This window comes from Amblyomma maculatum, chromosome 2 (genome assembly GCF_055883805.1).
Source record: "Amblyomma maculatum isolate TAMU_Amacu chromosome 2, ASM5588380v1, whole genome shotgun sequence".
Taxonomy (NCBI): Eukaryota; Metazoa; Arthropoda; class Arachnida; order Ixodida; family Ixodidae; genus Amblyomma; species Amblyomma maculatum.
Window position 1 is genome coordinate 19,078,636 of NC_139345.1, and position 27,986 is coordinate 19,106,621.

At 48.3% G+C, this 27,986-nt stretch overlaps 1 protein-coding gene across 3 annotated transcripts in view; it reads right to left on the reverse strand.

Moving 5' to 3' along the window:
• The window catches only part of Ca-beta (Calcium channel protein beta subunit), a 122,368-nt gene that overhangs the window by 48,926 nt on the left and 45,456 nt on the right, over positions 1–27,986 (reverse strand). The window contains exon 1 of one of the 3 annotated variants that reach the window (XM_084593418.1): positions 7,580–8,930. The exons of the other annotated variants lie outside the window; for them this stretch is intronic. Within the exon in view, the coding sequence (XP_084449544.1) occupies positions 7,580–7,627 (48 nt within the window). The 5' untranslated portion in view covers positions 7,628–8,930. Of the gene's footprint in view, positions 1–7,579; positions 8,931–27,986 lie in introns of those variants that run through there. 3 annotated transcript variants of the gene reach the window in all.

A 27,986-nucleotide genomic window follows, 5' to 3' on the forward strand; every position in this document is an offset into this window, starting at 1 on the left:
AAGCAAGAAACTGGAGTGGTCAACCCCTGACGAAAAAGCCGGTTATATTAAAGTTCAATAGACCTGTTTGAAGGCACAATGACAAAGCTTCCAACCTGGCGTAGGCACCATCTCTAAGCATGCAGATCTAACAGCGGGTAAGAGAGGGGAAAACAATATTGAACGAAAAGTTGCAGGATATCTAAAATGTCAAAGCAGGACGCTAGAGTAAGTTTAGTTCCTGCAAAAGTGGCATAGTCGCCCTTCACACATCACGATAGTGAAATGCCCAGTAGTAGCACACGTGGTGTCAAGCACACGCTGCCAAAAATTGTCAGTTTAGCGAAGGACCGACAAGGCCAGTCAGTCATACTGTCAGGCATCGTGATCTGTATCCGGCAAGGCCTCCCGCTTTTTCATTAAAGCATCTGAAGCGTATAGCAGTTCGAAATGACTATGTCAGCATTAAAGCACGAGCGCTGCACTCCAATCTGCAAGTCGAATCAAGGTTCAGAGTAGTGTTACATACAGTTAAGAATATCGTAGCTGAGTGGCACAGACACGCAAGAAAATTGTATTGAGGAAGCAAATGAAAAAAACAAAATCGAAAGGGCTTCGATCTATACCTTCGTACGTCGCGACGCCTGCTTTCGTCAACATTACAGGCACTAACTAAAGTAAATAGGGTGACCGTTAGTTTTTGTATCAGCGGTGGCGTTAATACTAAACGGGGCATTAGCTCGAAAAATGCAGCTGAGCGACGGCTGCAAAGGTACGGTATTTTCAGCGAAATAGAACGGCAGCCTAGTCGTTTCTGCAGGACATTTAGATCAACACCACCGCGACTAGCCCTGAAGACGAGGGATCAGACTTGTCTGACTCGTGGAATGATATACAAGTCGCCCGCATGGTTTACACAACTTCTGAGGTTTCATGGTCCGAATCTCAAGCAAATGGCGAATGCGCTGACCAGGCCGGTCCCCCCTTCGCCATGACGAACGCTATGCTGACAGTGCGCGTAAATGGCATGGATTTGCGGTATGAGCGGTTAGGGGCACATTAAAGCTCGTCAGATAAATTCAATTTGGATGTCGCGTTCGCGTATAAACCTCGATAAGAATGCCGCGTTCGATTCTCGCAACATGGTGAACTGAACAAGATCGCGCTTCTCCTTCGCACGCAATAGTAGTGTATGTCCCCCTACCTTAGCCGTGCATAGGGAGCAGCTCTGAAAACCCGCGCACCGAAACGCTCTACGGTGAGCGTCTGCGTCCACCACATCTACTGCATGCGATGCTCGGAGCCTACAAGATTCACCCTGCCTACAACGAAAAGAAGAGAAACTTGCGTTGCTGCGCGTGACGCGCAACTCGGCGGCTTGCTAACATCGCAATGGCGACGACCAGCGTGTGAGCCGAACGACGCTGCAATAAAGATCGAGCGCTCTGCGCGCAGGTGACAGACAAGGGGAGAAGAAAGAAGTAAAGATGACGACCATTCCCCGACTCCCCCAAGTCCCACACCGCGACAAAGGGACTTGAAAGTTCGACGTGCGCACGGTGAAAAGAGCGCTCCGCTGTGCACCCACTTGCTTCTTTCTTTTTCAATCTGTCTAAGGGTGCAGGCGAGCGCATTTGGACCGCCAGACACCTGAAGCAGCTAAATGCAGCCCAAGGCAAGAACAACTAAATCGCTGACGAATAAAGTTTTTTTTTTCTCTCCATCTCTCTCGGCAACACGGCTCAAACAAAATACAACGTACAGTGAAAGCACGCGTAACAATCTAGAACAACGCACACGCGGTCTGCACAGATGTCCAAATGGTTGGTTGGTTGGTTTGTGGGGTTTAACGTCCCAAAGCAACTCAGGCTATGAGAGACGCCGTAGTGGAGGACTCCGGAAATTTCGACCACCTGGGGTTCTTTAACGTGCACTGACATCGTACAGCACACCGGCGCCTTGCTTTTCGCCTCCATCGAAAAGCGGCCGCCAAGGCCGGGATTCGATCCCGCGTCTTTGGGAACAGTAGTCGAGCGCCGTAACCACTGCGCCACACCGGCGGGGTACAGATATCCAAATGAGTAGCAAACCGAGTACGGTGGGCAGTCAGCGAAGTGTAATACCGCGTGCTCAAGTAGCTGGATTCATGCATGCACTGCAGGTGCCTACGAAGAAAACATCGTTATGCGTCTGCGACATATAATTCCTTTCAGAGAGTCCTTACATCTTTTAGGCTTCTTTCTAATGCCATGTTTCCAGGAAGTGGGTTCACTAACAATGCATCTAGTCCGACGCCGTTTTCCGCTGGATACCATGACGACTTCGATTTGTAGCTTGAAGCTTTTATGATTTGCAAGCACTGCAGCCAGAAGTCAGATAGAGGAATAAAACGCGTCGTTACTATTTCGCGTAAAGTTTGGGAAAGGGCAAAGTAGGGAGCACGCTGACATCGCCGCAAAAGCGACCCAGTCATCATGGCATCCACAGAAGCGGCCAGGCTAACGAAGGTGGAACACCTGACGAAATAGAAAATGCGGACATGGACGTCGAGATCTTTCAGTGAGGCACAAGCGTCACAAAATAATTTCTGCGAATGTCAGAAGCGAGCCCGATGTCGTGTGTTGGAGGAAGTGTCACTTCGCTCGGGCCATAGGCAAGGCAAAGACGAAAAACGAAAAGAAACTCACTGACGATTGCCATACTCGATAATGGAAATTAGAGCGTATCTCTCCTGGCATTTCAGTTTTGCGATATGCTGAAGAAACGAATTCGAGGGAGACACGTACGTGCAGTTAGACCGACTTGATTTAAGGTACTAAGGCGAAAGCCTTTAATGGCTTATACTGTCGTGGACAAAAAGTGTCCCGCTTTTACGGCGGCTGTCACGTGGCGTTCCTTGAAGCGCGTTCAAGTGTGGGATTGCAGATGGCAGGGACGCTAGACAAGATGAGACTTCTCAGGCTTTCGCCTTTCGCTACTTTAGTCGCTTATAAGTCCCTCGTAATTTTTTTTTTAACGTTTCTACCAAGGACGCCGTCGGGGAGGGCTCCAGATATTTCAACACTTGGACTTATTGGAGGATACCTGAACTGACAACGCACAGAGCCTTGCTTTTCGCCACCATCGAAAAGCGGGCGACGTGGCCGGGACAAAGCCCTCGTCGTTCAGCAGTCGAGCTTCCTAACCACTGAGCCATCGCAGCGGGGCAAACCTACACTATATTTTTTTCATATAACCAGATTTCGGCTAGCGCCCAATTCCTTCGCAGTTCTTGATTGTGTAAAGGAGGCGCCGGAATTGCACCAGCTGGCGCCGCCGCCGTGTTCCGTCAACCTCGCCTCGAGCGGTGCGTGGGCGCGCCTGATTTCTTCTGCGCGAACATGATCCACCGCAGGCAATTTGAATACCCAATGACTTAACAGGTATGCCACGGCCGCGTTGAAGGCTCCCATTCAAGGATTCCCTTTCAGGTCATGCTCATTGCTGCTCGATTAATCAGTACTGCCTTAGCGCCGCCGGGATACGGCGCTGCGGTTACGGCGCTCGACTGCTGCTCCCAAGGAGGCGGGATCGAATCCCGGCCTCGGCGGCCGCTTTTCGATGGAGGCGAAAAACAAGGTGCCCGTGTGCTGTGCAATGTCAGTGCATGTTAAAGAACCCCAGGTGGTCGAAATTTCCGGAGGCCTCCACTACGGCGTCTCGCATAGCCTGAGTCGCTTTGGGACGTTAAACCCCACAAACCAACCAATCAGTACTAGCTTAAATGTGTCTCTATTACCTGGCAGATACTCATCTCAAGCATACATATCGTATATGCATAGGATGACAACATAACATGCATAACATTTAAGCTGCCACAGTATGTGAGAGATTATAGATATAAAACCGTCCGCGTGCTCCTGCGTTGTCCAAGGGCTGCAAGACTGACTCCGAATCCAAGGGTCCGGGGTTCGATTCCCGTCTTACCACCGCATTTGGCAGCTGTCAACTTGGGTATCATTGCCCGCAATCCATGCGCACGTCATCTGCCAGCGACAAAGCCGCGTGCTCGTGATTTTTGTTCACAACGCCCACCGCCGTGTCCTCCTCCACTTCCCTTATTTTGCTGCTGCTGCCATCCTCCCACTCTAGACTAATCCCTATCCTTTCATTCTCGCCCTCCTGTGCATTCCAGCGCTCTCACCATATCCATCTGCTTGTAGCTTCAACCTAAGGTTGCGCACTCGCCAGACTGCGCATCCATGCATTCAGCGCGATTCACGATTGAGGCACTCGGCCCGCAGCACAACGTACACCCTTTGTCAAAAGTTTAGAGCCCAGGAGGTCTACTTCTCAGCCATATTATGTGGCTCCTAATGCATTCCCGGGTTTCCAAACTTGCTGAAGGCAAGAATATTTTTCATCCTATCCTCTCCAATGGCTAGGAATTCCACAGTTGTCAAAGAAGTCATAATATACGACTTAAAAGCAAACCTTCTTGACTCTAAACTTTTAGCGAAGGCTGTACATGTCCCGAAAAAAACAAGAACCTCGCAAGAGTCCGCTGCGTACGTCCTTTGCGGATCCATTTGTATTTGCCCCTGCCCGGATTACTACCACGCGGTACGTCTCACAACTTGTTCCCATCTGCAAACCCGAGCAGCTAGGTCATGCGACACCTGTGAAAGCATCCAAGTCGCCATTTCTACGCAACTGGGACACGCACGGAGTCAAAACATTAACGCAGAACATTCGATGAAATGAATTACGACAGTAGAATGTTCACTTTTGTGCTCGAGTTTTTAAAGTATAGCCCAATAAAGATGACACAGTTTTTTTAGGTGGACATCCGCAAAAATAGAACGACGCCAAACTGCAGCCGGCTCACTTAGCAACGGGAGCCACAAACCGTCACGCGCAGCATGCCGACCGCATACCCTGCAGCACTGCTGGAAAAACTGCAGCTTCCGAGGAACGGCGACAACCTTGGTTGAAGATAGCAGACGCAGAGCTGTGTTTCTCATGTGAAACACAGCTCGTAGAATTCACCATGACATTGCCGTTTCCTTAAACTCTGCGGGCCAGGTAGATTGTATATTTTTAGATTTTCGAAAAGCGTTCGATTTAGTTGCCCATAACCTGATTACTACTGAAGCTTTCGAAATTAAATATTCCTTCTACAAACTTCTGTTCTGGATTGGAGCATATGTTACGGATAGGAAACAGTGTGTGGTTATCGATAATATCTGCTCAGAAAGTGTGAATGTGACATCAGGTGTTTCCCAGGGGCCAATTTGGGCCATTTACTTTTTCTAATTTTTATAAATTATCTTACTAGCAGAATTTCAAGTATAATCAGACTTTATGCTGATGACTGCTGTATTTACCGCAACATTTCTTCTGAAGCAGATGCTATTGCACTACAGCATGACCTTAACTGTGTAATCTCTTGGTGCGAAAACTGGAACACGATGCTAAATATCGCAAAATGTAATCTGGTCCGGTTTAAAAAAAGAAAAAAACTCTTACAAACAGATTATTTCCTTGGTAGCACTGAATTATCTGCAGTTTCAACTTATAAGTACTTGGGAGTCTTTTTCTATATGGACTTTCATGGAATAAACATGTAAACTATATATCTGCTAAAGCCAGCCGCGCATTAAACTTCTTCAGACGCGACTTTAAGGATGCCCCCCTTATACTGAAAGAGACGTTATACGTGTCCAGTGTACGTCCGATACTTGAGCATGCTTCGCAGCTTGGGACCCGCACACAAAACTGAATGTTGAGGATCTGGAGCGTGTGTCCAGAAACGGGTTGCTAGATTTGTGTCTGCCGACAAAATTTCCAAAAAAGCTCTCCAGGTTTGCGCGAGAAGTTGGGATGGCCGTTACTTGAAGACAGGCGCAATTTTTTGAGACTATTCATTTTATAATACACTTAATAACAAAGAAACAACAACAAACAAACAAACTACATTAATGAATCCAGCTACATTTCCGCCCGCACTGACCACCCACTCAAGGTACGCGAGTACAACTGCCGCATAAACGTATTCAAATATAGTTTTTTTTTTTTTTTCCTCACGAATCGTGCATGAATAGAACTGACTCCCTGCGCGGGTCGCTACCGTTCCTCCTACGTTCTTTCTGACCGCTTTGCAAAACCACATGTCGATATGAGCGCAATAATTGTTGTATTAGTTTTTTTTTTCTTGTAGTTATATTGAAATTTTCCCTAAGTTAATTATTCTCAAAGCTTTATTGTTAAAGCAGGGCTGTACGTAAAATGTTCTTATTTTGTATGTGTGTTTTGGCCATGTTTATCTGCCTAAAATGGTTGTTTTCATTTTTGTTTTTTTCTTCTGTTTGCCATAGTGCATGGGTCTTTTCGGTTTTGTGTGTATATTGTAAATCGCATCATTTACCTAACTTATTCTGTACTTTATGACTGTTTCTATTTATGTTGTTTCCCCTCTACAATAATGCACCAGTGAGGGCGCTGTATGTAAGCTGTATAAATAAATAAAAAAAAAAACTCCCCTTTCCTTCCCCGAGACACAAGCTCCGTTATTCAGAGCGCGTTCGAACGGTCTGTTGCGACTATCGATTGCTGGCCTATACTGTCACGTGAATCGCTACAAGACAAAGAACTTGGTTTTACTTTTACGAAACTGCTTGGGGCGTCACTTACACAACCCTGTAGAAGGTCAGTCATGGTTGACTACTTATCAGCTTAAGTCTAGGAAACCGCGTTTAGCGAGAAAAAAAAAAAAAAAAAAGTACCATTCCGACACCTACTTCGCGAAAATCTACACAATTCCACTTCCCAGCCCGACTTGGGAAATGCTCGTGGGCAGCATATAGGGCTACGCTGAATGATAGATAACGAAGCCGAAAAGTGTTCCGCTGTGTAATCGGGCTCTTCTTTTCCGAACGTCGTGACTCACATAAGATCAAATCGACGTTGCCTGGAAAATTCCGAACAGAAGCTGGCCTTTATTCTACGAATCCATTTCGCGCAAAGGTATGAGGAATATGGGACGGGACAGTAATATTGCACTGAAGCTAAACTCATAATTCTGCGTCGAACTTTGAAAACTGTAAAGATAATTCATTCATAAGCAGCATAAAGAAACAAAAAGTTAAAAGTACGCGTCTCGTTCATGCTTGAAGAGTAATGGTGAGCTTGAAATTTGAATTCAGCAATTTCACACTCTATTTTAATACCCCTGCACCTTTACAATAGTTGCACCGGGCGGCAAAATGCTCGCAGATGCAGGGCTGAATACGGACACCAAAACATCTACTGTAAAGACAAGCGATTCCGTTCTTTTAAAGATGTATCGGGACTACACTGAAATAATTACCGAAATATTCATAGTGAACCCAAACTGCCCTGGATCGAAATCATACGACTGCACACACTGTCTAGCTAGCACGGCAGCCGTTACGTTCACATCTTTAGAATGCATAGGAAATGCCGACCATAACTGCCCGTGACGTTTCAGAATAAGGCACAAGCGTCAATGGATAAAGCTTCGTCAGTGGGAGTACCTGCAGCCACTCACCCACGACGGCTACTACGAGTATAGACCTCATCGCGACGGAGGACGAGTTACCTGCAGTCCTGGCCGGGCGCGTCTTCGTTTGAAGAGACCCTTGAGCATGTCTGGGAAGAAGACCGCAGTCGATCCGGGCACACATCGCACACGGCGGCGGCCACTGGCGAAGAAGAGAGCTGCTCGGCAGCGTTGGAAAGGCGCGACGCGGTCTGCACCTGATCGTCTTGAAAAGCCGAGGCGCGACCGAACAATGCGCTCTCAGTCGTACAAGTCAACTCGCTATACGACGACGACTCGTCGTAAGCTGCGCAAATCACAATGAACCGACGCAAGGCCTTGGTCTAACATGGTTTCATCACATGAGGTGAGCGTCCTCCAGGTCCTTTGATGAGGTAAACGCTCCGAATCACTGTAGCATAGCGCGTATAGTTCGCATGTAGTCGTTACACGTGGTACCCTCGAAACCAGGGAACGCCAGAACAATGGCATGCAGTTCAGGTAAAGCAGAAACCATCGAAGGAGCCATGACCAGCGCCGGGTATCCAGCTTCGGAGAAACCGAGCGTTAGCTGTAGTCTTTCGTGTCGACGTAGTCACTCCATTATGACCAAGCACCGCTTTTCGGAAGACGTCAGAAGGCACACCGCACTTGCTTTTCTTTTTCCCTTTCCCCTTCTCTCCCTCTTCACAGGCACAACCAATACGCGTCACCACGTTGGATAAGAACAGGCGCTGCACCACACTCCAAAGCAAACACGGCGAGCATTAAAATGTGGCCGACGGAGAAAGCGCACGCGCATTAGCGATAGTCCCCAAATTCCACACAACAGCGACAGAAGCGCTCTCCACTGTGCCTTACCGGGCGACAATCCTCCGTGGCTGCGCAGGCACTAAGACGAACGAAGGAAAGCGACGAAACGGGCGCAGCGACAAATCCTTTGGGCTAGACGCATCGCGGGCGGCGAGCAATCACGCACGAGCACCACACGTATCGCCGCTGAGCGCACAGAGTGAAACGGCAGCACGCGCCCCGGTGAGGCCTCAGGAACGCGGCCGCAGCGCGCCGTCGTCAATGGCGAGCCTCGACGCGGCGGCGATGGCACGGCGGCGCGTAGCAGTCCGAGGTAGCAGCGGCGGCCTGCGGCCCGGCCGTTGCGGGCAGCGCCGCAGTCTCGGCGGTCGCATGGCGCTCGCTACCGCGCCGTGGTTCGGCGGAGGCCTCGCCACTGCGGGACTTCGAAAGGACGGAGAAGACCGGGCACCTCGTTGTCGTCGTCGTCCGAGGGCTCTCTAGCGACCGCGTGTCGCGCCAGCGGCCCGCTGACGCCTACGAATCGATTACCGTTCAGCGGCAGAGGGCCGCGCGCTCGCCCTCGCGGAGGATGGAAGAGCGCGCCTCCTCCTATGCGCGCCGGAGGAAGTGGCAAGCGGAGGTGCCGCCAAGGCGGAGAGCGGCCGAAAAAGCACGACATACGAATGGTGACGAAGGGGGAGGGCGAACTTCGACGAGGCAACTTGGCACCCACTATCTATCGCCCGCGCACTATTTTGAACAGCCGGACAGAACCAGAAACGACGCTCTACGACAAGCGAGAACACAAGAAAATAACGGTGTGAGCTGCGCTCTTGCGAGGCTCGGAAGTTCCTTCTTTTTCTGGCGCACGAAAAAAAGAAAACAAACAAACAAAACTCGTTAAAATGCGTCTCTGGCGTTAACCCACACACCAAGAATTAAGCAATTACACTAGATATAATTACTGCAAGCTTTTTAGATGGGTATCATTGGTGAGTGGTGGCACTATGCGCCCCACGAAGGCCTTGTGCGTGCAGCGAAGAAACTCCGAGCGAGCCTATATTAGCACTCACATCCACTAACCTGAAACGACGTGGCGCATTAAAAAAGTCGTCGTGAACAGCTCAGCCCGTACTTCGACAGAGATTCGTTGAAAGTTCCGATTCTGGCAACGGCCACGATGCCACGGCGTTTCAATGCAGCGAAGCACCAGGAAAATATAGAGCATGTAATGAAGAACGTGATGCCGAGGTATACGCTGCGAAGCACTGGCCGTATAGCGCTGAAACAAGGAACGGTGAAAGCGCGAAAGCTAACGAGAGCACCACGAAGTAGGGAAGGTACGGCCGCAGGCAAACGTCCGAGAACTGAGCTCAGCGCCTGGCGTTCCTTCAGTCGTCTTTCACTCGCGGAACCGGACAAAAAAAAAAAAATTAAAAAAAAAGGTGGCGGAAGCATTTGGTTGCGTTCCTGTCGGGCTCTATACAAGCTGTGAACACTGGAGCTTAAAGTGAGAGGAGGACCGACAAAAAAGGAAATAATAAAAAAATAAAAAAGGGGGGGGGGGGTGTCAAAAATGTGAGTTGAGTGATGACTTCCACGTTTCGCACACACTGCTCAAACAGAGTGGGTAATACTAATAGCAGTGTCTTCGTGGCAGTGTCCCAATAGAAGACACAACCTTCCTCACAGGGAATAAGGGCGACAGACAAACAAGCAACTGTCATAGTAATTATGCGGAGCGCGATGTTACGCCACTAAAAGCACAGTGTTAGAGCCCAAATCGGGGAAAGAACAGACAACACGAGGAATTCTATATTCCGCGCCACTCTTGTCGCTTTCCAGCACCCTATTTATGCGCGCTTATCTGGTGATCGCAGCCACATAAGCGGCCGCCGGTGGACCGGTTGCTACTGCACGCTCTGCGCAGGCAGCCTCAACGTAGCGCTAGCACACACGTTCGCGCGCGCTATGCACCGAAGCGCGGCGCACAGCTATCGACGACACGCAGACAGCACGCACAGTTGACGCAGCGCAACCTCTATGGCAGAACCGCCGACGTGTGCCACTCAAAAAAAAAAAAAAAGCGGGGGGGGGGGGGGGGGGGGGACGCGATCACGGCGATGGCGTAGCGGCGGCGGCTGCAGCAACGTCTTTGCTTCGATTGACACGCGGGCCACCTTTCTCCTCCTCCCGCGTCGCTGGCGCAGCAGCCGGCAGAGATGCCTATGCTTCCAAGCGCACGCCAGCGGCCGAGGGCGGAGAACATTGTAGCAGCGCAACCGCCAACCAGGCCACGCGCAGGCCGCAGCGGCAGTTCGCTTCGACATGAATAAACAAACGGGCGGTGGCCCGCGGACTAAGTGCGCGCGAGACGTGCCTCGGCCAGAAAACGTCGACGAACAGCACTGTCCAATGAGAAAATGTACAAACGGGGAGCCGTGTCCAAACAGACATGGGCCCGATTCACATCGATGGGAGAGAGAAAGAGAATGGGAGAACGTAGAAAGGCAGAATTGGAGACGAGAAAGTGAACAGAGAAAGCGATCCCCAAAAGCACGACGGCGGACCGAAACTGCGCTGCATTCGTAGACTGCGCTGTTCCGTTTCGAGATGCTCGGAAGCGATAAGCGACCTGCAGAAGGTTATAAAACGCTGTCATCGCTATGCACGACGAAGGTCGTGATCCGCGGTTCCTCTCAGTTGTAGTTTCCTACTCGGTGCACCAACCACACCGGCCGGCCGCCATCACACGCACACTGGGTCACTGCGACTGTACACTCAACCACCGGAGGAAGGAGAGCCGAAAAAAAAAAAAAAAGCAGGACCTCTTTTTTTCGTAAAGGAGAGGGGGATTCTCGAATCCTCATACAGTGCAACCCCTGTATTATGTCATTATGTCAAAAGATTTGGACAACCCTGCAGTGGCCACAGGATTGGAGGAGGTCAGTTTACATCCCCATTCCAAAGAAAGGCAGTGCCAAAGATTGTTCCAACTACCGCACGATCGCGCTTATTTCGCATGCTAGCAAGGTGATGTTAAAAATCCTGCAAGGTAGGCTGCAGCAGTATGTGGATCGGGAGCTTCCGGACGTGCAAGCTGGGTTTCGCAAGGGCAGAGGAACTAGAGACCAAATTGCCAACCTTCGCTGGATCATGGAAAAAGCAAGAGAGTTCCAGAAACCCATTTACTTCTGCTTTATTGATTATGCGAAAGCGTTTGACTGCGTAGATCACAGCAGATTGTGGCAAGCTCTCCAAGAGATGGGAGTTCCAATTCACCTCATCTGTCTCCTCAGGAACCTTTATGAAGGGCAAGAGGCCACAGTCAGAACTGGGCATGGTCTTACTGATTGGTTTCCGATTGAGAAAGGGGTGAGGCAAGGCTGCATACTGTCGCCCTGCCTATTTAACCTATATGCAGAGTGCATCATGAGGAAGGCCGGTCTGGACGAGTCTTCAGCTGGAGTGAAGATCGCTGGAAAACGCATCAACTGCCTTAGATATGCGGATGATACCACTTTAATGGCAGAAAGTGAATTGGATCTCAAGAGACTTCTGATGCGCGTACAAGAAGAGAGTGAGAAGTTTGGGCTTAAACTGAACATTAAAAAGACGAAGATCATGGCGTCTTGCCCTATCAAGTCCTGGAGCATCAATGGACAAGAAGTGGAAGCTGTGACAGATTTTCTGTTCTTGGGTGCCAAGATTACCTCGGAAGGAGACTGCAGCCATGAAATTAGGAGACGCCTGCTTCTGGGAAAGAGAGCAATGGTTAGCCTTGACCGCCTAGTAAAGAGCAGAGACATTAGTCTGCCAACCAAGATCCGTATAACCCGTGCTATGGTCTTTCCAGTTGTGATGTATGGATGCGAGAGTTGGACTGTGAAAAAGGCTGACCGCCGAAGAATTGACGCGTTTGAATTGTGGTGCTGGCGAAGACTCTTAAGAGTTCCTTGGACTGCCAGATCAAATCAGTCGATATTGTCGACCATAAACCCTGACTGCTCATTGGAGGGTCAAATTCTAAAGTTAAAGCTCAGCTACTTTGGTCATCTGATGAGAAGAGAGGAGTCGCTGGAGAAAGATTTGATGTTGGGAAAAGTTGAGGGTCGCCGGAGAAGGGGTAGGCAGCGAACGCGATGGTTAGATGGCATTCTCGAGGCATTGCAGATGAAGCTATGTGATGTTAAGAAGATAGTGAGAGACCGGAAAGCGTGGCGTGACATGGTCCATAGGGTCACGAAGAGTCGGACACGACTGAACGCCTGAACTGAACTGAACTGATTTACCCATTAGCGTATGTCGTGAGGCGCAACGAACTTTTACGGGCAATGATGGCGGAAGCCATGAACGACAACGTACCAACGGAGAGAGAATACTAGATCTTTTTTTTTTTTTTTTTCAGAACAGGCGGTACGGCACTGTATGGCACTGTACGGTATACGGTACATTGTGGTGTGGTGTGGTAAGCTATGTTACGTTATGATCTGGCCTGGTTTGGCTCACCAGGTTTAAAGTTTCAAAACGACTCTGATTATGAGGGACGCCGAAGTGCAGGGCTCCGGATAACGTCGCCCACTCGTCTTTAACGCGCCCTAACAATGCACAATACGTGGTGCCTTGCGTGTTGCCTCCACGGAAAACTAAACTTACTTCAGTGAATATCACAAGCCATTGATTCGGTCTCAGTCTTAGACGTATCTGAGTAAGTTCACATCTCAATTTCGTGTAATGAGGGAAAGCCTCGCGATATACAGCACAACGCCACGGAGAGCTGCAATAACCTGCACAAAGGATGAATGACAGAATTACAGACGCATTTTTTTTTTTTCGTATTCAGCGCTGCAGGTAAGCGAGACTTGGTGACTGTGATGCGACGCGTATGACCATCTAGAAACGTTTTTACTGCCGCGCGAGCTTCAAGATTTAAAGCCGCCCCCGTTTTGAACTTTAATTGTTTGTGTGTGTGCGCTCGTAAATTTTAATCATGACGTGCTGCTTTAGTTACCGATATGGATTCGTGGGCATTATTCTCTCGAAGCAAACCCGCCTTGCGCTCCCTGTTTGTTCGCATCAGTGCATGGAAAACATGAATGTGAGGCTTCTGTGGTACAATCTCAATCAATCAACACAAGTTTTATTTTCACTGAAGAAGGAACACATAACGAAAAAAAGGGGACGAGAAAAAGCAGCAAAACGGCAGCTTGACAGCGCTCCGGCCACCCAGGCAACAGTGACACGGTGTACGTTTATTCTTTCTAAGGTGCACATTACACTTCGATCTGCAAAATGTATAGTATAGATATGACTTAATTGTACTGAAAATGCACATTACACATCATACAATGAGTAAGATAACTATTACACGCTGGTTCGCATTAAAAGAAACAGCAACAAAAGACAGGATAGGAACACTATGTTGCAATCTTAAAGGCAAGCTGTTTACAGAGATACTTCTAAGGTGTCCTTTTTGCTTAGTTTCATTACAGTTATGCATCGTTTTGTAAAGTCATTTAATGTGCCCGGGGGTGCGCCATCAATTCGTTGACGGCCGCAGAGCGCGAGAAAGGAATTTTCCATGGTGCTTGATGCTGATGAGGGCTGACATAGTCCTGTTTGTACAGATTAGCGAGCGCGAGAAAAGGATCTATAGCTTCCCGTGTACCGCTCCAGAGCCATTTTTTATGAGTTTGTACTTGCACATTTTATTTTCACGAAAAAGAATCTTGGAGAGTTCTTAAAACGGCACATTTTCTATTGCTTGAACTGTTTGCTTTTGCAGCAATATCAGTCTGTTCAAATTTTGTGGAGTTGTCCTCCCCATACCAGGGTGCAGATGCGGAAGCTAAGTTGGAAGTGAAACAAGGCTTTATACAAGAGATTTTTTTTCTTTTTTGCTGGAAATAAATTACAAGTTCTATTTAGGATACCTAGCAGTTTTGTATATTGGAACAAATGTAGTCAACGTGTGCATTCTAAAGCATGTTTTCGGAAAAAATAACGCCAAGTGTGTTCACACATTTCACTATATACTAATGACATACGGACCAGTGATAAAGCTATCAGAGACTTCAGCCCATTTGCCTGATGCACGAAACAGAGAGCATTTCGTTCTCGACTCATTTAATAGGAGGTCATTATTTTGGACCAATTCTCGCACTTGAAAGCAGACTGAGCTTGCATGGGGTACAATACTTCCCAAATCTCTTAAGGCAAAAAACGTATTACAGCCACAAATCTCTTTGTCCCATTATAATCGATTCTTGCCATCCGCCTCTAATTGCGTGGCTACCTTCACGGCGAAAACACGGAACAATAAAGAAGCGCCGAAAGAATTATAACCAAAATTTACGTTCGATCCAATCGTTATATATCACACACACCCTTTCAATAGCAAGCAAATCACCATATACACATAACCTTAAAGAGTCCCGCCATTACAGGAACATTAGCACACAAAACTCATTGCGCTTTTCCTAGCTATATGCGTTCAGCTAGGGTTGTTTACAAATAGCGGCCGGTTTTTACATAGGTCCAATAAGCATCTCGTCTTTTCAGAACTCGGGGCTCGGTGCCTGGCAAAATCTTCGATGTAGTGCTCGTGCTAGCGCTCCACAGTGTGAAATTCCTATCCCTTCTGTAATGCTGGTACTAGAAAGCTCGTGCAATTCTATTTACTGCCTAGACAATACCTCGCTAGCGAGCAAAAATCCACGCAACAGCTATCATAATATATAGTTCTACAGCTAATTAAACCGCTCACGCAGAGAAAACGGCGTGGTTTTCGACGTCAAATACAACAGAGTGACTGCATTTCGTTATGCATGGTATCAAAAGATCTCAAAGTAATCCTTAGAAAATGAGAGTCTAAATAATATTAAAGTAATTCTTAGAAACCAGTGCAAGTTGCGAGAGTCTAAACCAAGAATGAGCTGCAGGTTGTACAACTGTCAGTCACAAGCTTTTGACTTTTTTTTTTTTTAACTTAGCGCAGTCATACTCAGTGGATTAAACTGCTGGGCTAAATGGATCATATTGTGTAGAAAGGAAACCAGAGAAAACAGGCGCAGGACAAGAGAAAAGAAGGCACACACCACAACACAGCTGTAAGTCTAGCGTTGTGGTGTGTGCCTTCTCTGCTCTTGTCCTGCGTCTGTTTTCGCTGGTTTCCTTTATACTCATAGTCAACTCGCACAGCTTTTGTCGAACAAGAGGACTGCCTCAAAGTACAGATGTAAGTAATGTTTCCTTCTTAAGTAGCCGCATGACGTCCGGAACACTCTACAAAGGAAGCTCCGATTTAACTCAACATATCATTGAAAGGTTCCGCAAGTCTCCGAACGCTGCTCGTTGAATCACTGGAATTTCATGGGTAGTAAGTAAAGCTCGTATCCGGCTGAAGTCATTGACCTTTGGCAGCTCAGTAAAATATTTTGCATTCAATACTCATGCCTTGCACCACTCGCTCGGACTGGCGCCTCATAGTTCTTGCAGGCGCTAATTAGCCGCGCTGGAAGACATAAGCCAGAGACACAATAGAGAGAGAGAGAGAGAGAGAGAGAGAGAGAGAGAGAGAGAGAGAGGGGGGGGGAGGGAGGGAGGGGGGGGGGGGGGGCTCAATCGCATCATGATCTCACGAACTAACCTATAGCTTCTTTGAAAGACACCTTCACAACAAGAGCGCAGAGTCAAATCCGCTATACTTGCCCCCATTCGTCGTCCGTACTTCGAGTTCGCAAGCTGCTACATCTGCCATCAGCCGTTCTCACACCTCTCGTTCGCGCAGCGAACGGCAGTAAAAGTATTCCAACAGCGGAACGCATCGATCAAACATGCATTTACAGCCTACATACGCATCGGAAAACGCGTAGATCCAGCCGATATAAAGACAGCGGCGCATAAGCAAATACATTTTGCATCGAACAACAACAACAACAAAGGAAAGGCACCGCAAGGTACGATAGCGTATCATGAATGTGCCCCCCCCCCCTTTTTTTTTTTTTTTGAAAAACACTGACTCGCAAACAGAAAGAAGCCGGAGCACCGCGGCGCGAGTGACGGGTTCGGCGCGACTTCGCGCTCCGGCGGGGCGACCCCGAAGCGCAGCCTCAACTTTTGCGCCTGGAGCGCGGAAAAAATATAGGGCTGGAACAAGCCAACGCCCCAAGTGTAACAGCCTATACAAGCCGAATTCATGAAATAATAGGTAAAGAAGAATACTAAACTCTATTTTCTTTTTTTTTTTTTTCTTCAGCATTTTAGGTCTAAAATGGGATAGGGGGGGGGGGGGGGGGAAGGAAATCTTCACACGAGTTCTCAGGGAATTTAGCAGAGAGCACAAGTATTCGGGAATTAGCTCCGGCTAAAAATATTACAAACTATCTTGTTCAGTCACTTGCGAAGATTCAGTATGACAGCGGCGACATTGCTATTCCATGAGGTCACCTGCCGAACATTAGCATCGCAAAAAGAAGGCGATTCCATCCCCTCTCCCGCCCTACTATAAAGTGTTTACGCTGACATTTTCATTCGGCTCAAGTACAGGGCTGTCTCTGGTCAGTATACCGGTCACTTTAATCTCATACTGGCGGCTAGGAGCTCTCGTTCGGCGACCAATACGACCTTAAAATATAAAATTTTCTTTTATTTCCTGTTCTCGAAGTGTCAGTAACGGATCGTGCAGTTTTGGAGTAAATATGTCAGCAGGCTTGATCTGACATTAGTCTGAGTTGTATGAGCCCAGTACAAGATACAAAGTTGGTGCCAGTCACTCACGTGCTCACAGAACCGGTTTAAGTGGAGAAATATGGGAGAGGCCTTCGCCCTGCAGTGGGTATAGTCAGGCTGATGATGATGATGACTCACGTGCTTGTTTCCGCTGCTTCCAATAAGAAGTCCAATCGGAATAAATAAAAATCAGAAATGGATTCTTAACAGCTGTTTCATTTATTAGGCAGCCTTAGCTGGTAGTAGCGGCAACTTTAAACGAGAGGTCCCCCTGATAGTCTCCCTTCGAGACCTCATTTTTTATACTTTCTTAATAATGTAACTTGAAGCGCACTTCAATAAACCTTCAAGTTTAAACTTATTTCATGGTTTTCTCAAGCTTCAAATACGTGGTGGACTGAAGAAAAGAAGAGAACACGCAGCGAGAGCAACGAGCAGAGCTTGAAAAGAGCGTACACTAATAAAAAAAAAATGATTCGCAATAATACCGGGAAAATTTAAAGCATCTTGCGAACTACTCGATAGAAAAAGTGCCCCAAATAGCCAGTTTTGGGTCTTCGTTAACTAGGCCATTAGACTTCAGTCAGGCGCAAAACAAGATAGCGGACGACACGTTAGGTGCAGTCCCGGAAAAGTGTGTTAAGCCAAACAAATCTATCAATCGCATAACCGATTTGCAAACGATTCCGCGCACAGCACAACGAAGTGAGTCAGTAACGAATCATACGGGAGAGAGTTGTCGCAGGGCTGCCTGAGAAACTACTCAAGTTCCTCAAGCAGTTTAATGATGTCAATATATTAGTATCATGTATGACGACATAGGCCGATGTAGTGAATTACTGCACTAGTGTAATAATTCACCAATTCACGTTTAGAATCTGACGGATAGTATAACAAGCATCTGTTTGTTTTGTGAAATCTTTCAATGTACGGTATATTTCTGCTGGAAACGGCACATTTAACCCTGCATTCAGCGCATGCCCTGAGGCTACGCGTAATGAGCGGTGTCAATCTTTGCTGACTAGGGCAAAACGTTTCGAGAAGAAGCTGTGATAAGCTTGCACAAGAACCCACCGAGGCTTCTTTTTTCTTTTTTTTTTTTCTTATACGCGAGGAAGGAGATGACTGTGTAAGCGATCCATCTATCAATTTGAAATGGAAAGGAAGCAGGCTTTTGGAATCCATGATTTGGCACGTATGAAGTTACAAAATATGCACACTTGCGAATAAAATAAGTCGCGAGCCTGCGCCAGTCCTGCTCCCCTTATCGTTCACTTTTGTTTCGCGTATTAGTGCAGTTATTTCCTTGAAGCCGTGCGACTGAATCGCTCAACAGCCGGTGTTTATAATAACCCGCGCATTTTCAAATTACGTCAACACCCCCTTCTCAAACTCCTGAACGCGTACGAGCAGTTTTCACCAGCAAAATACATTACAAGAAAATGGTTCTCCCATGCAGGTGCCCAAAAGCCATTAACGCGTTAGGAAAGTAAATTATAGGTATGGGCCAAACAAAAAAAAAAAAAAAAAAGTAGCTGCGTCATTTTCTAGGTGTCTACTGCTAATATGTTTCCGTCAATTAAAAAAGATGCCCTAACTGTAAAACAGTGTAAATTCATTGTTTTAACCACAGATTGAAAAATGTCAAGAGAGGATGACCGAAAGTGCTTTGCAAAATGGAACGTCCTCCATCTCTCCGTGCGTCGCGGTTGAAAGCTCTGCCACTATGCACCATAGTAAAGCAGGCAGAGCACGCTTTACAGAAACACCTGAACGCCTAAGCCGAAAACCGGAAAATCAACGTAGATAGATACTCGGCACCTATCAGATATGAGTGTTTTTCTTGACATACAGCCTAACGGTTTGGTTGCCCCAAAGCGACTCAGTCTATGAGGGATGCCATAGTGGAGGTCTCCGGAAATTTATACAACCTGGTTTCTTTAACATGCGCTGATATCGCACAGCCTTGTCTTTCGCCTCCATCTAGAAGCGGCCGCCGCTTCTGGAGTTGAAGCAAACAGTCGAGCAACCCAGCCACTGAGCCACCGCAGCGGGATACATATAGGATGAGCGTGTGACGTTAGATACAATATATGATATATTTCACAAGTGACGGAAAGCACAAAGACAGCGCTTGGCCTACAGTGGTGGACAGAGCTGTTTAAATGTTACTGATATCTGCCAAGATGGAGCCGTGCATCACTACCTTATTAGCGCATGTTGCAGTGAGGATGCCCTCCGAGCCTAGCGACCGGCCCATTGTTTGCGGGGCGACAAACGGCTACACGTATTAGATTTCGGCGACGCATGCACTAACGAGGCGTTCAGCCCACAACGGACAAGCAGCGACGAAGCACGTTCAACCGATACGCACGGGAAGGTTCACGGGGAGGCTTCTGTTTTTTTTTTTTTTCCGCCTGAGGCTTCTCCGCTAAGCATACAATAATCACGCACCTGCTCGGCTACAAGTCTTACTATCCTACACACAGTCGCGAACGTGCTACGGACCACGGGCAAGGACTTCGGCCTAGCGATGCGCTCGCTGGCCGGCGGCTGCTACCGATTCGTTGGTCGCAATGAAGAAAATAAGCTGCGCAAAAAGCAGTGAAGACAAGTATGATGCAGACATTCCCTGCAACAACTCCCCGAGGGCACAGCGGTTCCTGAAGCAGATTGCGAGGTCCAACGAGTGGCTTCTCGGCCGCGTGACGCCATCTGTTGCGAAGTTAGTACACTGCCACGGCGGAAGCAGCGCCGGGAGGAGGTTAGACGAGCAACCTGCACTCTAAAGGCTCGAACCTAACACTCCTCTAGGAGTGACGTTAAACGCTACAATGTGGCGAGCAGTGACAAAGGAAAACATAACAGAAATCAAAAACAAAAACATGAAGCTATGCCCCGCCGTTGGAGAGTGAAATTCGAGCGTCAAAAACGGAAGGCGCAAACGGGCGATTAAAATAAGTGCCGCAGAGCGTGAAGCCATGTACAAACAGAACAGTAACGGAGTGTGGGCCGCGAGTGTCTACGCGTAATAAGTTTAGCGCCAGAGTTTTTAGTCCCCCCCCCCCCCTCCCTTTTTTTTTATTTTTATTTTTGTTTTTAATATCCAGCCGAAGAAACCGGAAACAGGGCATTTCGTGCGGCGTCTTTTTGTGGGTTCAGTGTGCGTTACTGTTAAGCTGATGCAACTCCACAAAGACAAGAAAAAAAAAATCAAACTCGTTCGCCGCTAGTTATCTCCTTCTTGGCTTGTTCCAACCCTGTCAGGTCAGGATAGTTTTTTTTTCTTCGCTTCTTTTTTTCTATACTTCTGTTATGACAACTCCGAATTTCAAACGTCGCGGCTAAAAACACATTCTTTGCCTCTCTACAAAAAATATTGCTGCGTTTTCAACTCATAAAATGAAACAATAAAGTCGCTCCTCGTGAGGAAAAATGAAAAGTTTACGTGAGAAGATTTTCTGGTTGCCGTATATCAGGGCGACAAACCAAACTTGCTGCGTCGAAGAAACTGCGAGAAAGTACCGCAAACACTGACAGCCCGAAAGCATTGCGGTGTGGCCTGGCGCCAGAAAAAGAGAAGGAAAAAGGAAGAAGGTAATTAAGCTTGTAAAATCAGCAACGGTAAAGAATGGCTCTCTCGCGCCGGCATGAGTAAGCAGAGAAACAGCAAAGAGAAAACAATAGGCCGTACGAAAAAAAAAAATTCAAATGAATACACACTTTCATACACCAGATGCTCAGAACAAGTTAGTACAGCGAGAAAAAAAAAAAAAGAGAGGATTAAAAAACGTAAAATATAGAACGGAAGTGACGCAGCCGGGCGAGACAGCGTTACCCGCAAACGAGAGGCAGGGGGGAGGGGGGGGGTTCCACTGCGGGGGAAAGAGACGAGAACAAAAGGTGCAGCATGAGTGTAAGAGCGATGAAAAAAGAAAACAAGCAAGCAAAACTGAGCGGGCCCTTTTTCCGAGAGCTACCCTATCGATTCTGGGAACTCGGCCTAGGCTTCACGCCGCCTTTCCAAAAGCCTGCGCCTCGTTTTCTTCTTTCATCCGCAATGCGTGCGCTGGCCGCTGTTTTCTACTTCTGTCTTCGTTCACTCATCGCTGCCTTGTTCGCTACGCGCACGACTGCCCTTGTCGCCGAAAGCGCGCACATAAATAAGCGACGGCGCACGACTACTAGGCACACCAGCTCTTCCGACGGTATCACCGCCAGTAGCCAAAGGGAGATGCTAAGTGCGTCGAAGAGCACACAGATAGAACTAGCACATTTTTTTTTTCTTTTTCAACAAATGAGCGACGTACGCGCACACACACTCAACGAGCTCAGAAAGAAAGCATCGGACGACGTCTGCACCACGAGGACAATGTCTGCTCTACGAACAGAGCAGTGCACTATTTGAAAGGACAATATCGCAAAAACACCACGTGGAAAAATAAAGTATAAAACTCGAAGCATTTTTTTTTTCTATTACCGTGAATCCCTAAAATTCAATGTCAGCGCATGATGAGCACTATGTAGTCGCATTGAATTGGCATCCATTTCGCAGGCGTAAAATTTTGATCGTGCCAGTCACGGCCTCGTGTTTTTTGCGCAGGTACTCTGCCTAGTGATAAAACAAGTGCGACAGCGACACAGACACACAAAAAAATATAAGAATCGATGGAAGGACGGAACAAACAGACAGACACGGCGCCGCATCCATAAGCAAAAGTTTCATGAACACCTTACATATGTGCATCCGATCGTCCTGTGCGCCTCAGCCGTGCGAGAACTAAACGAACACGGTGCGAGAGAGAGAGAGAGAGAGAGAGAGAGAGAGAGAGAGAGAGAGAGAGAGAGAGAGAGAGAGAGAGTAAGGAAAAACAATGCAGCGTGGCTAAGCCAAATGAGGCTCAGGTGAGCTAGCGCTTCGGCTACTTCAGATTTGGTTCCGGTTTTCAAGGTGAAGCCGGCTTTAGACAAAGATCTGCGAAATAAGTGAGTGGTGGCACTAGCATAGCGGCAGCGCACTGTGGTCTTTCAGGCCGTTTAACGCACATTAATGGGTGGATAAGCAACAATTTTCTACGCATAATGATGTTTTCGAACGGTGCGCGTAAACCACCAAATGGAATCCGCCAGCATTCAATAAAGTTTTGTAAATTATATTTTTCTTTCTTTTTTTTTTCTTTTTTTTTACGCTCAAGTTTGAGTTTTGGTTTCAGGTTACCCAACTGACAAGTGCTAGGTCGCATGACGTGTACAAACGCTGCAATTGATGAGAAATTGCCAAAAGATGAGGGAAGACCATACGTAATGGCGGAGCCGGTCTGCTGAGATTATTTGAATTGAGTATCTTTGCACAGGCTTCGCGCTCCGGCCAAAGGGCACAAAAGCCAGCAGCGCCGATGAGAATTCCCACCAACTGCTTCGAGAGCGGGGAAACAGACTGGACGTCGACAGCTTCCTTCACTCCATGCATCGGCGTTGTCTGGCCGTGACCGACAAAAAAGCGTGCAATCTCTGAAATCGGGGCCCCGTTTTGTAAACCATAAACAAACGACAATATCATCGATGCCATCACGCAGTGCACAGAGCAGCTCTTGAGTAAATTTGCTGAGCGAAAACAATTGTCGCCTAATATGACCATAAATTTCGTTTGCTATTGTGTTAAAACTGACATTGTGACACTGAGCTCATGGACATGTGATGGCGCGGCAAAAAAAAAAAAAAAGAAGAATTAAAGGGGGAAAATTTAATTCATAGTTTTGATGACTACTGCAAAGCCGCGCTTCAGCCAAGTCATATGAATGTGTCTGCGTGGCCTGCACGCACGCACGCACGCGCGCACGCACGCATTTTCTCTCTGTGCTGCGTTGTCATTTGTATACAAAAAAGAAAAAAGGAAAAATATAGAATCCTTAAAATGTCGCAGGGAACTAAATATTCATCAGTCGCCTAGCGATCTTGTGCACTCCTTTCCGAGCGTACTACGCTCATTTTTTGTTGGCATATTTGGCTCCCTCCAGATCGGCCATATCATCTGGTCTCGTGACGTGACACAATCCGCAGACCAATCAGTTCTCGGAGATGTCACCAGCTGCCCGCTATCAATTGCAAGAGGCAGATTTTTCGCTCACTACACACCGACAATATATATATATATATATATATATATATATATATATATATATATATATATATATATATATATATATATATATATATATTGTCGGTGTGTAGTGAGCGAAAAATCTGCCTCTTGCAATTGATAGCGGGCAGCTGGTGACATCTCCGAGAACTGATTGGTCTGCGGATTGTGTCACGTCACGAGACCAGATGATATGGCCGATCTGGAGGGAGCCAAATATGCCAACAAAAAATGAGCGTAGTACGCTCGGAAAGGAGTGCACAAGATCGCTAGGCGACTGATGAATATTTAGTTCCCTGCGACATTTTAAGGATTCTATATTTTTTCTTTTTTTCTTTTTGTATAGAAATGACAACGCAGCACAGACAGAAAATGCGTGAAATACATTTTTTTTTCTGCAATCTAATGGTTAGATATGTGAGTGCTAGTTATTTTTAACTCTGTCAGTGGTTTTAAATCAGCTTGCGCGGGCAAAAATTAAAAATCTCAAGACTTTCTAGACAGGCCCAGTAGAACAGCTCAATACTGCTAGGCGAACACCTCTTGGAATCGGCCCCGGCCGAGTGTTCAGGAGCCCGACAACTCCTTTCTTCAACCTGTTCAACCGCCGTCTGCTACCGTCAAAAGCGCGCATCATAGCAAAATATGCAAGAAGACAGTCAATCCAAGCGATTATCCAGCTTGCGGCGTCGATTAGGCTGGCGAGTAACACAATTTTTTCCAAAATTCCTCGCCTAATTACGGTCGCGTTTAGAGGAGGCGCTGGTGGCCGTAATTCCCAAGCTCCGGATTTCTAGAACGGACTTTCACTTTATTGCAACAGAGAGACAAAAGAAGCCCACACGCGCCGATGCTAAGTCTGGACCGGATATGCCAACTTGGCACTGCCGCCTGCCAGGCGCGTGACAATAGCGGCTTCGAAAAATGACAGAGTAGGCGCGGACCCTTGCGTTCTTCGCGTCCTCGTAATTGCCACAGCGCGAACCGTTCGCGGCCCAGCGCCAAACACAACCGCGGCCAAGAGAGGTCATGCTGCGAATCCACGCGAAGGATCGGGCTCCTCAGAATCGACGTTTCAGGAGGACAGTGGGCCAACACAGCGGCCTCGAACTTGGGAGTGGTCTTCACATATCGCTGCTCCGGGACAGGTGTGTGAGCGTGCGCGCCCAAGCGATGAGGGAAGCGAGTGTCGCAACGACGCCACGCGCCCACACGGAGTCCAGGGTCGGAGCCCAGGACCCGAGGTCGCCGAGCAATGAGACAGCACGTCAGAGAGCAGAGTGCACGCGGCGCGACGACGACGCAATCCCGGTGCTCGATTCTTCTTCGTGCCACATGTCCGCAATTGCGTAGCCTTCCATGTACCCTTCCCCACCGAACAGCCGAGGGGGAAGGCGGAGGGGAGAGAAAGGAATAAGCGGGCGGAGGTTCCATCGGAGCGTGAAGGTCTCCGGCGCCAAGTGCGTTATTTTCGGGCATCCAGCGAACGCTGCCGCCGCAGAAGAGCGCAGTGTCCCCGCTGGTGGGGAAACGCTACGGCGCCGCGAAAGGCGACGCTATACGGTGTTATCGGGGAGCTGCGGCAATTTGGAAGAACCGCCTTTTCTCCCGGCGGGCCAGATTGTAATCGCTCCATACTCAGTGAGCTAGTTAATGCATTCGCTTTGGCACAGCTGCGAGAAAACCATCACAGGCGCATCGTATAAGCGATGACTCAGCGGCCTCGCTCATGCGCTATTCAGCGGTACCTTTTGAAAAACATTCTTGTGAAGTGCAACTGCTGACAACGCCAGAAAATGAAAAAGCTAGTAATGATAAAACCTTTGAATTCAGCGTATGACAAAGCCAAACTTACTACGACGAAAGCCTGTTAACAGAAAATTCGTCATTAGTCGGCGTGGTGAACACTCGATGGCTCCGTCCTTCCCACCCTCCACCGAAGCGGCGAGTTAGCCGATGTACGGAATGCACAATAGACACTCCCCAGTGGGAGGGCCCCCTCAGCGCCTCTAACGCGCCATTTGCTCAAGCGGTGTCACAAACGGACCTCCATGTGAAATAATATTTCCCCTCTTTCGTTTCAAAATTGCGATGCAACCGTCCTTCACGCAGCGTGTCGCTGCATTTCGCTTCCCACAACTAACAAGCATCTGATAGTAGAGTATTCGAATTGACGACTTATTTACCTCCAATGGTAAGCCCTAATAACCTCAATACAGTTGACCTATAGTGTAGCCGGCGTTTTCTGAGAAGGAGGGGGCGCCATCAGAGAAGCAGAGAGAGCACAGGGGGACATCGCGCTACCGTTCGCATGGTGGCACGCGCCACAGTAGGAAGCGTGGGAATCGGACGTCCCTGTGCGAGCAGGCTTTCGCCTTCATACAAGTAGGCGGTCCTAGGCGCCTGTACTGAATTTGTGTTAAAATTATTATTCCCCCCCATTACTGAAAATTCGATATAACAGGAGTTAAGACAAAAAACTGCGCATAATATCTTTACTTGCGCCCTACACTGTAAAAAAGATCGCCGCCGCCATGAGAAAGCACCTCGAACCGTGGGGAAACGCACACCACGTGCCTCAAGAACTGGAAGGAGGAGGAGGAGAAGCGGCCATTCAAGGTCAGCGGACCGATATTCGCCCTGAAACTTGCTCAGAATCGGAACGACGACCCGCGCATGTTTTGGAAAACATCACAACCACCCCGGACCGGCGAGCACCAGGTGAGCGGACAACGGTCGCAAAACGCGAAAAGGAAGAGGGATTTAAGTTACGTAGGCAGGCGGAGGCAAAGGCAGCAGGAGCTAAAAGCAGAGATTCGCGAAGGCCGAAACATTGCATAAAAGAGAGCGGGGAGCGGAGAGAGAGGCAGACGGAAAAGCGCGACTGGGCATCCACGCCAGCACTCCTGGTTAAAGAAGCGGACGCGCCGATGCTGCAACCTCTCCGGGAGACGGTAATGAAAGGAGGAAGGGGAGCATCCAGCGGTGTGATGTGCCTCCAAGGAGATAAGCCGACAACCAGCGACGGTTCACCGGACGAGACAAACAACATCAGATGACCGCGAGATGAAACAGACCGCAGACACGCCGGACAAAGCAAAGCGCGTCCTAATCTTTCATTCTCGTTCGCCTGCCAAGCAAATTACGAGCACTCAGGAGCCCCGCAGCGCGGCGCGCTCGACGCGAAGCCAAAAGAGCGGCAGAGGCGACTGCGGAGGAACTGAAAGAGCGCAGCGGCGAGGACGAAGGTTAAAAGCAGAGAACACCAACAAGAGGACCTCCCGCCGAGCGGCGCGCACTAAAATTAGAAGGCTACTAAGAGACACGGCGCTGCCAGTCTCGACTGCAGCACGGGCACCGCCACTCGGGCGTCCCGACCAGATAGACAGGCGCCGCGAAACACTGCATGGTTCACCGCCAGGTAGAAAACGCGCGCACCTGCCACGACAGGGTTCAAATGCTGTAAGTTGTTACCCAAGGGCGACACTGGACAAACGGCGACATCATGACCGCCGTTCCGGGGACGGTGCCGTGCACTCTGCGCTAGCGGAGCTTGCAGAACTGTCCGAGAAGCTGCATGAGCTACGCATTTCCGCGATGGCAGTGGCACTGTGCCAGTCAATGCGGTAGCGTTTACTGCGCATGCGTAGACTCTACACGCGCGTTCGCGACAAGAAAACTGTTTTCGACGACCTCTCTAAGCTCTCTTAAGATAGTCCGGCGCAAACGCTGCTTTGCCCACGCTTAAACGGCAGCAAAAAGCGCTCGAGGAACCTTAAACCATATCTGTACATACACAGTACTCGCCTGTAACGGCCGCTTCATCACCAACACTGTTGGTATGTCCTCAGGTTAAAAATCCGCCGAACGTGGGCGGCTCTTGCCTTACGTCCAGAAGCGTATGCAGAAGAAGAAAACGTCGTGTGCCTTTGTGATTGCCCCTAACGAACCTGGAAACGCAACGAGACTGCACACCTTGGGCATGGCTAGTATGGTACTAAAATCAGAACGGAAATGACTAAAGAAGAAAAAACGATAAACGAGGCAGCGCTGAACTCATAGAGAGAGAAAAAAAAAAGGGGGGGTGGGGGGGCTGAATTTACCATCAACAGTGCAACTCGACGCAGTAGCAGAGGACCGCTCAAAAGGATCCAAACGTGATTAGTGTGACTGCTTTTATGAATAAAATTATGCTTCTCTTCGCCTCCTCAACACGAGGCAGCTTTAAATAAATATGATTATTATACTTTTTTACGTTTTCAGTTGCAAGCCCAGCGCTGCGTTGTGCACCTTGATCGCCTTCGTTCCGTTCCCTCCACCCTACTTTTTTTTAATAGAAATATCTGGCGTGACCACTCGCCTAGACCCAGTTAACATATGCTTATTGCTACGCATGTCTTGCAAGCGCCACTTCTTGTCCTCTACATTTATTTCTATCTCCCTTAATTTATTTCACAGGAAGACTACGCCCAGAAGAGAAGGCGAACAAGGACAGCAGTGAGCGCAAGGTGTCGTGGCAGGCCTTTTAAGCCACTGGTGACTATTATTAACATCAAGCTATGTACGTCTCCGCCAGCCCGCCGCAATGTTACGAAACAGGAAAGAGCACAGGCGAACTGCCAGGGTATAGGCGCCAGTCACGACCTCTTCCCCCGTGCATGAAAAGCCAGTTACGCACTCTTATATACACCTCCTACGTAAACGTCAAGTTCCAAGTTCCGCTATGGAGACAACGGAGCAGAGCATCTCGTATCGATGGAGGTCGCCAAGCTTTTCCGTCGTCAAATAGTTCACGGTCAGTAC